At 37.4% G+C, this 13615-nt stretch overlaps 1 protein-coding gene across 1 annotated transcript; it reads left to right on the plus strand.

The window, feature by feature from the left end:
* The first annotated feature begins 2430 nt into the window (after positions 1-2430).
* LOC135679657 (F-box/kelch-repeat protein At1g55270-like) lies at positions 2431-9420 on the plus strand. The gene is made up of 2 exons (XM_065193647.1): positions 2431-2734; positions 7171-9420. The coding sequence occupies exons 1-2, from the start codon at positions 2669-2671 to the stop codon at positions 8419-8421; spliced, it is 1317 nt and encodes a 438-aa protein (XP_065049719.1). The 5' UTR covers positions 2431-2668; the 3' UTR covers positions 8422-9420.
* The last annotated feature ends 4195 nt before the right edge of the window (positions 9421-13615 follow it).

Raw genomic sequence — 13615 nt, forward strand, 5'->3', positions numbered from 1 at the left:
AATAGAAATCAATTTAAAAAAATTATCGATAAACTACAATAGAAATCTAATATATATATATATATATATATATATATATATATATATATATATGTTTTTATAAAATGTTCCTATTTCTTAAAATGTGATCTCATACTCAAAAAATAATATCATGTGGAAAGAGAGAACACAATCATCACGAACACAGGCAGTATGATAAAACTATGATATTGATATTAATCATCAATAAGGATTGACACCGTCGGAACACATGACACGTAAACAAACGACGACAATGGCAACTTTATTGGCGAGAATGCTCCTCGTCGAGCGACGGCCATCATTTCCCCCCGGGCACCAACTTGGAGAGGTCGGTGCCGTCGGGGAGGGTGGTGGGCACGACGCAGGCCTGGACGCACATGTTGGCGCAGGCCGCGTTTCTCTCCTGGCCGTTGGCGCAGCGATTGTAGCAGTCGGGGAAGCATAAGGCGTCCGCTGCGGGCGCCGTCGACGCCACGAGCATGGCGACGAGGAGAAGGGCAACCACGGCCATCTTGGTCTCCGCCATTGTCCCTACGGCAAAGTGGAACTCGAGGTTGGATGTTGTCGAGTAGGGCCGACGGGCGAAGACTGCTGATGGACGTATGCTTTTGGTGCGAGGAAGGAGGAGGCAAGGGGTGGTCTTCTTATAGGGTGGCTGACGGAGGTGGCGATGAAGCAGCGGGTTTTGGGGTAACCAAATTGACCGGGTCGAGTGGCTTCTGATGCGTTCACAGCATTTATATCTCTCTCGGAAGGAGCAGTTAGGCATCCGCCGCGAAAGGCGAAGCCATTAATAAAACAGATGTGAAGCTTCTTCGATGATGAGCTAATAAATAACATGCTGCAAGGATTAGGATTTAATAGCACCACCGAGCATAGAATGATATGATCGAAATGGAGCTATCATGGTTGTCTTTGAAAAGCATCATCATTCATTCTCTGATGATGTGATGCAAACAAGGAATTGCTTTTGTTTTCAAACTCTATATATGTACAAAATGTGACTTTGAATTAAGTATGACTTCTTTAAAGACTATATATATTGAGTCAGAAGATCGTGATAACACCACGTCAAGAAAACACTCGAAACTAAAATCCATGAGACTTCAAAATATTTGCGTGCATGTTCATTAAAATACATAAAATGGACTGTGTAGAAGAAAATTCAATCGAATTAAAGAACCTTTAAGTCATTGGATCGATGGTGTGATCAAACAGATATGTTTTAGTTAAAAGAAAATTTTAAAATATATAAAATACCTCAAAATCATATATAGTATTTTTATATTTATATAATAATATAAGTCATTTTTTTTAAAAAAAAATATATGATTTCCTTAGAAAAGCTTCTTCTTTATTTTATTTTTTTCAGATATATATATCTATTTTTTTATAGTCTTGTAAATTATCTTATCTTTCCTTTCGTATTTGTTACGATCAACATCATATGTCATTCCTTCCTTTTAGTCATCTCCCTCCCTCTTTTTTTTTTTTCCCTCTTCTCTCTCGTTGCTAGCATCATCTATCATCTCCTTATTTATTCTTTTCTTCCCTTCTTCTTTTCATGTTGTCTCTTTTCTCCCCCTCCGTTACGGTAAAGGAGGCTAAAGGAAGTATTATATAGAAAAAAAATAAAAAATAAGAGTATTTTTTAAGAAATAAAAATATGGGACTTTTTTTTAAAAAAAATAAATCATCTAAAAAATATTAATAAAAAGAAAAAATTTAAATCATACACAAAATACTATAAAATGGATAGAAAATAAGAAGCATGAGAGTTAAAAGAGTGTAATGGGTATAGGAGAGAAGGAAATAAGAAAGTGCATGGGATAGATTTTATTAAAAAAATAATATTATGATAGAATTTTTTTTTTATGTTGAAGATTAAAGGTTGGAAGCTTCATCCAACACATTATTGAAAGTACCAACTAATTGAAAGTACCAACCACCACCTTAGTTGGTAAAGATTTTAAAAAGATCACACCAATATTTAAAAAATCAAATCTTATTTAACTTTAGTAAAAAAAATAAAAATAATTTTTTTCTCAAGTTCATAATGAGACCCATGAAAAATATACAATAATATTTATTATGTTACAAAATTATATTTGACCCAATTAATTCATATGAATTATTCAGATTAGCCGATTTATTATATTTTTTAAAACAAAATTGATTCAATAAATAAATAAACAAATTAAATTTCTGATTTTTATTTTTTTGTTTGGATCTAATCAATTTAACGTTTAAGATTTAAGACCTAAGTTGAGGATTGTAATTACGAATAAAACTGAAATTAAAAATAAATAAATAAATAATATTGCGAAGACCCATCGTTGCTAAATTAATGAGATAAATGAGTACGGTGTGAGGAGCGAGAAGACCGAGACTTCTTCCCCCTGCTTCCTTCCCCATTTCATCCAGACGAAGAAAAAGAAAAAGAAAAAGAATAAAAGAAGTGGGCCGGAGAACGTGTCCGTGCTTCTTGTTTAGAGAACGAGAGCGAAAGAGGGGTGTCCCCGTCTCCCCTTACGGCGTGAAAGCGGTGCGATCTCTTGACCCATCCCCGCCATATCTCCCTATCTGTTCGTCTCTCTGGCATCTGGATCGATCGATCGGCGTCGTTGGTGGCGGTCCTCGTGGGAGCATGGATAGGGCCGCGCCGGAAAGATTGGCTGGTTCGCACCGAGTCGTCCGCGTGCAAGCCCCACTGGTAACACTGCTCATCTTATTCTTGTTCTCCTCCTCTCATTCTCCCTCGATCTGTGGTTGCTGTTGGTGTATAATGGATGGGGTGCTCTGGAAACGTTCATTTGGGAAAATATGGGTGAGATTCGTAAGCGAGGGTTAGAATGCCATCGTTTTTGGATAGTCGTGGCCGTCGACTCTGTCCTCTCGGAAGATCGAACGGCCGATCTTCGATAACATATTGATGATAGTTGCCTTTTTGTTTCTTTAATGCTTAACTTCCTTTTCCTTTTCTTTCGTGTTTGCTCTGTTGTGCTGAGCTGAATCACTCATGTTGTTGCGGATTTTCCACAGATAAAATGTTTTGTCTCACTAACTTGCTAGGTTTTGATATAAGCTTCTGTTGTTAGCTAACATATGCTCTTGGAGGAACTTGTGATTTTTTTTTTTTCTGAATCGACCTAAAAAGGCATAGAGAGTAGTATTGCGGTGAACTTAATTTGCCTGATTCTTAGCCATTACTGATTTTAGTGTGCAATATGCAGTTTGAAAAATTGAGTATGTAAGACGTTGAATAACTATATTTATGTTCTTTCCTCCTGTTTTATCCAGGTAATTCTTGGTTGCTGTTTGAATAGTTGTTATCATTCTTTCTCCTCTGCTTTGCCTATCTAGGAATTTAAGACTCCAAATAATTGGCTGTCCCTATTGTTTATATGGTAGTAGACCATGTAGCTTCTTGCCCTAAACAAATGTTATTTGGAAAATGTGGCTTGAAGAAGTTCTTGGTGAGTAGAACATTGCTATTTGAACTAAATAGCAATTTGTTACTGAAAGTAAGCAAGAAAAAAGTTGTTATCTTGATGTTCACATGCATTATCCCTTTGAATGAATCATCAGACGCTTCTCTTTATACTCTTTCTTGGATGAATGTGTATCGAAAGCATTCTTGTTCTCATCTTGTGTGAGGCTGCAAGCAGGGAGCAACCTCAGGATGAAGTGTTTTCAGTATCCTGATTATGTAGATGTTTCTTAAGTGGAAGGACCATAGTTTGTAATTTTCTTTTGATAAAGCTGGATGTTGAGAGATCATTGCTTGTGTGAAAGTGCATAGGTATGTGTTGGAACTTGTGATTGCATAACTTTGAAGAAATAAAATGGTTCTATAATCAATGGCTACTAATTGCAAACCAGATTTTAGGCCAGGAACATGGATCCAGATTGTGAAGTTAGGTTAGACTTAAAAATCATATTAACGATAAACAAAATTTAAGTTGTGTGTGTAACTTTTTCTCTTTCAGTTTAGGTGGGGTTTGCTTCTGTTAAACCGGCAACAATGACATGAATGGTTGAGTCGAACCTAGGGATTATGACATATATTGTCAAACCAGTAGATACTACAGGTGCTACATTTCATTATTTAAGTTAATTAATAGTATTAGTCTGTAGGAATTCTGATGGTGGTTGGTAGGTTATTTTCTATTAATGCTCCAGTAGGATCTTGTAGACATGTAAACTTATGGAATATGAATTTCAATGGAGATCGTTGCTTCAATTTGTCAATACTGCTAATAGATCATAAACAAATAATAGTTGTGAATTCTTGTTCTTTAAAGGAGATATTTGACTGGAGATAACCTGTAGGGACGATCTAAGCCTACAAACACCATGTAAGATTAAAATATTCTTGTCTCATTGATTTCTTACCTGTTAGTAATGCATGGACACGGAGATTGACAATTGGAGGCTGACTACAAATTCATCGTATTATTTGCCTTGTCTTTCTCTGCATATTTCTCTCTTTTAATGGAATGTTTTAGTATGGTATACATTCTGTGTATGTGTCAGTTGAAGGATGACAACAATAGGGGATATCTTTATAATGTTTTTAAAGAATCGGATTGTATATGAATTTACCAATTCAACCAAGGATTGATACTAGATCATATAGCTTAATTTGATTGATATTATATTTTATTGTTTTCAGTTACATTTGGCGGTGTTGAAAATTGGGCCATTAAATATTTCTGTATTGGTACTGTAATGGTCCAACAAGGTGTTGAAAATTGTACCAGACCAAGATTTTAAACCTTAATTGGGACCATAGTCTTTTTTTTACCTCGAATAGCAAATGAATAGGCTTTCTATACTATTTGACAAGTATTACAATGGCATATTGCTCCCATAATTGTTGAGCATTGGTGCTGGAATTACAGTGGTTTGTATTTGCATGCATAACACATTGCAATTTACTTGCATGGCACATTATGGATACTTTTGGTTTAAACTGATACGTGTAACAACAGAGTGGAGCACAAGCTTAATCCGTAGCTTTTTCTGACAATCTATGCATCTATATGGATGAATGGACTTGAAAAGTTGGCACAATGCAGATGATTCTTATGGGTTATTTGATCCCAATATAGTGGTAGAAAACTAGAGATGCCTGAGGAAGAGAGGTGCCAGCTTCATTTTGTGGCCTGATAGTACGAAGAATTGGGGAGGTACCCAAGTTAGTTCTCAATAAATAAGATTTGAGATATTTGTTTTTGATGCTAAAGGGGAATTAGCTTGTCTTTAGTTGAAGTTCATTTGTAAATTGCTGAAATGAAGAAAGTTGGACCTTTGGTTAATGATTATGAGTGAGGATTAAGGTGTATATGCTGTGTTCATATAGTATGACATGGTTGTTACCTCTTTACTTTATTGCATGATTCATGTTGTCCACATTGACGCATACCCTGATTTTGTAGTGTGGCAAAGCATTACACCTGCTTTTGCTAAGGCATCATATGTGATGGCAAGTATTAAAAAAAAAAAGAGAGAAACCTAAATCCTTGGTTCTGACTTTTGGTTTCTTACAAACATTTTGTTTTTTAAATGTCCTGTCTTCAAATATAATTCTGACGTTTCAGCTAGACTTTTTCTCCTAAATCAGCTTTTTTTCGTCTGTAGAACATCCCTGTTGGTTGCTGAAATGTGAAAACTTTTAAGAATACTAGGTTATATACATTAACAACAAGCCATAATGGATAGCAGGTAATGTGATGAAAGTAAATTGTTTTCTCTAAAGCACATATTTTCTTGAAAATTAAATAAAATAAGCAAAAATAGAAAAGCCACAGAAGTAGCATTTTTTTTTAGTTCTTTTAGGAGTTGTTACAAGCAACTGACAAGTAATAAGAACTCATTCTCATGAGACAGTTAATGAACTATAATTACTCTATATTTTAAATTCTATTGCTTCCTCGAAATTTCATTTTATTATTCTCTTGTAATCCAGAACACTGTTTTGTAGTTAAATTTGCAAAAAAATAAAAGCTGAAAACTGCTGTTGTATGCTTTATCTTGGATTTATCTGTAGTAGTTTAGCTTGTACATTGATTTTTTTGGTGTTTCATTGTTATGGATGTGGGACTCAGGTTTGTACTTACTAGAAGAGTTTGATTTGGAAAGGACAAGATGCAGAGACACATATGAAACTATGTTAAAACTTATTCTATTTGGATCAGAAACATGTCTGTTGGAATGATCATCTGCTGAGGGCATATATATAAGATGGTCATGAGAAGAATGTCACTAATTTATTTCATTTCATTTTGTATCCTCCAAGACTCCATTTATTGTCAATTTATGAGGTCAAATAGCCCTTTTCCATTAGTTATCTAATTAAACTTTGGTTCTCATAAATGAATGATGAAATAAATTGGCAACAGAACTTGTTTATTAGGTTGGTCATATCAGTTGGAATGGTGTAGTGCTGAACCTAGCTGAAGCTGTTTTTAACCTTCTTCCTAAACTGTTGGTGTGTATTTAGTGCATTGGAACACTAGTGGAAGCAGCAGCAATAATAAGTGGGCACATATTATGAAGGCTTTCATATCTACCTGGTGCCTCTCTCTCCTTGTAGTTCTTTAACCCTTTCTCCCAGTTTTCCTTTTGCCTCTCCTTTTTCTGTACCTTCCTCTAGACCTAATGCTTTCTCATCAAAGATGTGACCTAATCAGCTTTAAAACATGCATCATGCTCCATAGCAAAATTTGTTTAATACCATTCTGATCCTCAAAGTAAAATAATAGTTGTCTTCAAATGCAATAAGTCACAAAGTTTGAGTTTCATTTATTGATTAATATCTCAAACGTTATATCATCCTTACAACATGTGCTCTAAAATCTAGCAAGTGCTAGCATGTCCCATTTACGCACTAAGAAGTTGATTGATATTATTGTTATCCATGTAAAGTGTATGGAGTCATTTACCACGCAATCACTGGCTTACTCATTTAAATTTAGCACCTTTGGCCGCCTTTAAGAATGAAGTTATTGCTGTATTCTTTATTAGATCTTACATGTTTATTTATTTTTTTCAGTGCAACTTTTGCTTGGGATCTTAGTTTTTTTAGTGTTTATGCACAACCAAGATATAGTCGATTAATAATAAGAATGGCATGCAAATCTGCAGGTTGATTCTGTGTCATGCTATTGTAGAGTAGATGCTGGCTTGAAAACAGTAGTAGGAGCTAGAAAGTTTGTTCCTGGAGCTAAGCTATGTCTCCAACCTGAAATTATACCCAATGGACCACGATTGAGGAATTCACGCAGGGAGAGAAGCAGAAACCAGGCACCTCTACTGCCTGGCCTTCCTGATGATCTTGCTATAGCTTGTTTGATTCGAGTTCCTCGAATTGAGCACCAAAACCTTCGATTAGTTTGCAAAAGATGGAACAGACTTTTGTCTGGAAATTACTATTACTCCCTAAGGAAAAAGCTTGGGATGGCAGAGGAATGGGTGTATGTAATCAAGAGAGACCGTGGAAAGATTTCCTGGCATGCTTTTGATCCTAACCATCGGCTCTGGAGGCCACTTCCACCTGTTCCTGCAGATTATTCTGAAGCTTTTGGCTTTGGTTGTGCTGTTCTCAGCGGTTGCTACCTCTACTTATTTGGAGGTAAAGATCCATCAAAGGGTCCAATGAGGCGTGTTGTCTTCTACAATGCCAGGACAAACAAGTGGCACAGAGCTCCAGATATGCTTCGGAAACGCCATTTATTTGGTTCCTGTGTTATAAATAACTGCCTCTATGTTGCCGGTGGGGAATGTGAAGGGAACCAAAGAACGCTTCGGTCAGCTGAACTTTATGATCCTAACAGGAATAGATGGATATCTATTGCTGAAATGAGCATTGGGATGGTGCCCTTCATCGGGGTTGTTTATGAGGGTAAATGGTTTCTAAAGGGGATTGATTCACGCCATCAGGTTGTGAGTGAAGTCTATGCACCTACTACCAACACATGGTCCACGGTTGGTGGTGGAATAGTTACAGGCTGGCGTAATCCCAGTATTTCAATGAATGGAAGGCTATATGCATCAGATTGCCGGGATGGCTGTAAGCTTAGAGTTTATGAAAGAGCTACAGATTCATGGAACAAGTTTATGGACAGTAAACATCATCTAGGAAATTCTAAGGCCTTTGAGGCTGCATCATTTGTTCCTCTGAATGGGAAGCTTGGTATCATCCGAAACAACATGAGCATCAGCCTTGTTGATGTAACAAATCCAGTAAATAGCATAGAGACCAACAGTTCTCATGTGTGGGAGGCCATTTCTGGGAAAAACCAACTTAAGAGCTTCGTAGCAAACTTGTGGTCATCTATAGCTGGTCGCAGTGGGTTAAAGGGTCATATAGTTCACTGTCAGGTGCTTCAAGCTTGAGACCTCTTGTGGAATAGAAGACAGGTGGCAGGTAGTTACTTGTTCAGTCCTTTTAGTATTAGATGATGAGTACGTGATATCGACAACTTAAGCGGGCAAATTCGCAGCAAAGCTCTTCGTTCTCCCACCGCTATTTGTTTATTTCAACATCTGATATCTTTATTTTGGAGGTTAGGAGTAATGCCAATTCCAGTCGTCAGTGGGAGAAGGAACATGCTTTGTTGCAGAGATTTGAGTCAGTAATACTTTTGCAGTCGTGGTCTGCACTAAATGGAAAATGAGGCCATGAAATATCCTCATAAATTATGAGTTGGGAAGCGGGGTAGATGCCATTCCTCATTGCATACCAGGAGTCATCAGAAATGTTACGGTCATGGAACTTGACCATCCATCGGAAGCTTATAAAGGGAAGTGTGAGACGTGCAACAATTAATGTTACACATGTATTGCTTGTTCTCATGGACGTTATAGTGGAAATGGATCATCGTGGTGCTTAAACCGTAGATACTCTCATGACAGGAAAGCCATTGCCTCGACAGTAGAATCCACTCCCAGATGTGTATTTCATGTCCTCAGATTCCAGAATTCATCGTCGGAAAGCTCGGAGCCTTTATATTTACTAGGGTAAATGATGGAATCCCTTGACACTGATCATATATAAATATCTGATGGGTTATGGCTTGTGAGACCTGTCATCTATGTTTATTGAATGAGGAAATTGTTTCGAAGATTTTGAATTTGATTGAATTGAGAAAAGACATGGGGTCGAGCCTTCAGATCAAACTGATGGGAAGAACTTCTGCCTAAGCTTGAAGGATTGTGTCGGATGGATTTCTCTCACCTACCAACTTATGATCATCTTCGTTTGATGCGGGTATTGGGCCCTCCTGGTCATGGCTTGTATGCACGGTCTATCTTCCGTATGCAGTCACGTGTAGGCCTACCTGTTTGAGCACGCAGGTCAGACGTTTGCCTATCTTAGTGTGTGTTCGTATTCAATTTGTGCGTTTGCGGATGCGTTGTTGCTGAGTTCTGCTCCTTGGTGCACTTCAAACAACACGAGGACCACCAATGGATTGATTCTCCGAGAAAATTGAAGAAAATATTAGACCTAAATCAAAGACTTCTTTTGAGTAAGAAGATTTAACTGCTGGTTATTCTTTTGAGTAAGACTTGTTATTTTTTTGAGTAAATAAGAAAAATGAAGTTTTTAATGCAACAATAATGATAATAAAAGAATTATTTATCATTACCAATATTAAGATCACTATCATTATCAATATAATCATCGAGTCAGTTTGGAGGGTTTGGCTTATATATTTTTGAGTGAAAAAATTTGAATATCATTACTACTACACAAGGTGGTTAATCTTTTCTGGATTTAATTGTGGTTGTGATAATGTCCAGCTCATTCAGCCATGCATACAAGTGTCACCCACGTGGTGGTCCACATCGATTTGTTGACACTAAAGGTAATTGAAAGGTCATAAATCGACGTAGGCCACTTATTGACTCAACTTCACTATGCTCATGGAGCCATGAAATGGGTTTTGGGTACTAATACCTTAGCACTATACTCAACCTCTTGACTCAACTAATATTGGATTAGATAGGAGAGACTAATACCTTAGCATATGATTGACGTTGAACAAATTACAGATTATCTCATATAGTTAGTTAGACACAATTAGCAGCCCAGTTTTTAGATTAAAAAAAATTAATATTAATTTTTTTTTATATTTATAAAAAATAATAATACAATATTTAGTTTTTATTTATCATAAATATTATTGATTTTACTAACCGAAGAAAAAATAATAAATAAAAATAAATAATTTTAATATCCTGATTATGTTTTGGACGGTGACGGAGAAAGCTGATCGGTGTTCGAATCACGGAGTCATGCTTGCGTTGTCGGTTAGACTTCTCCGCAGGAAGACACTGGGAAAAAATAGGCAAACAGTGAAGCCATTCTGCCCCTTCGTCTGATTTCATCCCGCAAAACCCAACGAAAGCACTGTTTTCTCTATTCTTCTCCTGCTATTCCTCACTTCTCTTTGGCTTCTTGTCCAAGATGTTCCTCTTTGCAGCTAATCCTGTTGTGGCTAGAGATCAATCGGCAACTTTGGGAAGGCGGTATTACTGATTGTGATGAATAGTTCGAATAATGCGAATCCCGATCTGGGTTCACGTCTCCTGGTGGAAAACAGAGGATAAAAAGGGGATCTTTTTCGAACCCCTGGGGGTTCTCTCTATATACTTTTGGCTCAGAACTAACTTCTCGGATCTTTGTTTGTGGATTGTGTTGGATGGTTGCGACTTTTGGTCATCTGTTTTCGTGGTAATCGAGTTATTCGATTCCTGTTTTTCAGATCTCTAATTTGTGGCTTTTAATTCTCAGTTCTTGGTTTCTGGCGCAGTAATGACTCCTCTGGGTTCTAAAGCGAGGAGATTTTGTAGCAAAACCCGCATTCTTTAGCGGAAAAAAAAAAACAGCATATTTGTGCAGCAAAGAGCTGACTTGATCAAATCACATTGCTTCTGTTTTCTCTGAAAAGATTTGGATTGAACATGGTCGGTGCTTTCAATACCCATTAGCCACTGCTTGATCTCTTCATTCGTCATGAGTACTTGGGGTTGGGCGACACCAAGCAATGCTTTAGCTGGATTGGCTTCCTATCTTACCACATTAGAGGACAAGCATGCCGCAAGATCATGTTAGTGACAAATTTATCAAGTCTTGACTCGAGAGATGAACTTGATTGTGTCAAACTAAGCAGTAGGAGGGTGAGGTGTAACTAAGATCACTTTGTCCACATTCTGGTTCTCTGCATTTCGAGGATTATGCTGGATGACCAGGTAGGTTTGTAGCTCTGTGAACAGAGTAGAGGTATTTTGGGACATGACAAAGTAATGCCTTCATGACACTGCCTCTCTTGCAGCACTGTCAAGTGAGTGATGTCCTGTTGTCAATTCACATGCGCCTGAGAATTCTACATCTTGTCTTGAGAAAAGAACTCGACCTGATCTCATCCGCAGGTCTATATGGACAGGGGCACATCCTGATGTTTCAAAGGCCACTTCACCATACAGTGGAAAATGGTAGCGTGAAGATGAAAAGAGTAAGGAGCTCAGTGTTTGCTAGGATTCCTTTATCACTTGCACTCATAATGCTCATGTTTTATTTGGCATATGCTATTATTTAGCAGTGTATTTGATATCCACACATCTCCTCCCTAATTACATGCTAGAGTAGCTTTCCAGGGTTCTAATCTTGCAATGAACTAAATCATTTGAAGAGACAAAAGCATGTCTCATTTTCTGCTTTTGTATCTTAGTCATGAACCTATGTCATAATAAATAGCTATAATTACTAGATTACATAAGTATCATCACTTTAGCATGATCATATGCTTAGACAAGACCTTGGAAACATGGACATTCTATTGATGAAAATTAGAGATATAGGGAAAGAGAAATGATTAAATTATTGACATTTCATTAAGAAGCATGTCTTGTTTGTGAAATTATCATAAAACATCAACTCCGTTCTGTTAGATCTGATGCATCTGAACTAGTTTCTGATGAAATTTGGTAAATGCAGGATTCTTTTGGAAAGAAATACAAAGACTTTTGGGCTGAGTGATAACAAGCTGTTAAGAAAGATTAGTTTGCTCTACTCTTCACTCATGGTAAGAGTTCTGGAGATCAACTTTCTTACCATTGGCATGTACTAATTCCCTGCAAACAACACTACAAGTCAGGGTTCTGTTCTTTGTAGTGCATGGGGTGTTTGAGCATGGAATCAGCTGACAAGCATTTAAGGGAGTGATCAAATAGATTGGCAAAAACTATGGCTTTAATGTCATCACACAAAGCAAGATCGAAGCATTAACAGGATTCCAAATTAACTATCTCCCAAACAGTCCTTGATCCTAATTAGCTTGGCAAATCTGCCAAAAAGTGCCCTACTATAGGACACAAGGCCTCCAATGATTCAAACCTGGGGCCTTTGATGGGACAGGGGGAGCCCATCCATGTGAGAGAACAATGTGGTTTAAGGCACCCCCTAAGCACACATTTCAGTACTAGTAATATGTACCTTATCATGTGGTCCTTAGTTAAGGGAGCATAGATAAAATAATCCTTGTAATGGTATAGGGCAAGGTGCAAGGACCCACATGCTGTAAAGGGCCATTGAAGGTGATTCTCATTTGTCCTTCCAACTTTGGGAAGTGTGGAAGCTCTGCAGATGCATTAGATTCCTGGGAAGTTAACAGTCGATCAGCTTTCCTGCCTGGGTCATGAAAAAAAACCATCAAATCAGAAATAAAAATCTGTAGAATTATTTCAAGAGAAAAAAAAGTGGAATCAAGGCTTCATTCTAGTCATATCGATGATCTATTAATTCATGAGTTGTGTCATAAGCTCTGCTTAATTGTTGCCTGTACATAGGAGCAGCTGTAAATTCCTTCAAGGAATTACCAAGCCTTGGTAATAAGAAATCCAAAATCTATGGTTGTTGGCTTGTTTCCATGCTCTTTGTCCACAACAAAGGACAGATTCAGTTCTTCATTGTCTCAAGACAAAGTAATACTTTGAACAAGTATGCTTCTGTTCTAACAAAGCAATGGTCCCTGATGTCAATAATCAAGAGAGCCATTCCTACAAGTAAAGAAACATAAGGATATGTAATATGATGCGAATGCTCAAAGGCATGTACACTTGAGACCATGATCATTGCTTCTTTCTTTCTTTCTTTCTTTCTTTCAGGAGATGAAGTTGGGAAGAGCAGGGAGTCATGTGGAGCTACAGAGATGATACACTCCCATGTGGATACCACGTGGGACTTGATTTCCTTTCCCCAAAGTCCACTGGGGTTAGAAAGAAAAGGTTGAGCACCCACATCCACCATCATCTTTCCCTCGTCTTGCTGACCTACTTTTTCTGGATGACATGATCTCTTGCAGAGCTGATGTATCCGTCTGTCTGTCTGAGGTCAGTGAAAGACGAAATCACCTCAGAAAATGGTGTTAAGGTGATTCAATCAACCTAAATAACAATTTTTTTTTTTTTTCTCATTGGAAATCTTCTTTCAAAAATGGATCTTCTGTTATGCATCATGCAATCTTCAAACATGATATTGAAACGTCAATATACTGTCACAAAGCCATTTATTAGTTGGCTGCCGATT

This window comes from Musa acuminata, chromosome BXJ1-7 (genome assembly GCF_036884655.1).
Source record: "Musa acuminata AAA Group cultivar baxijiao chromosome BXJ1-7, Cavendish_Baxijiao_AAA, whole genome shotgun sequence".
NCBI lineage: Eukaryota > Viridiplantae > Streptophyta > Magnoliopsida > Zingiberales > Musaceae > Musa > Musa acuminata.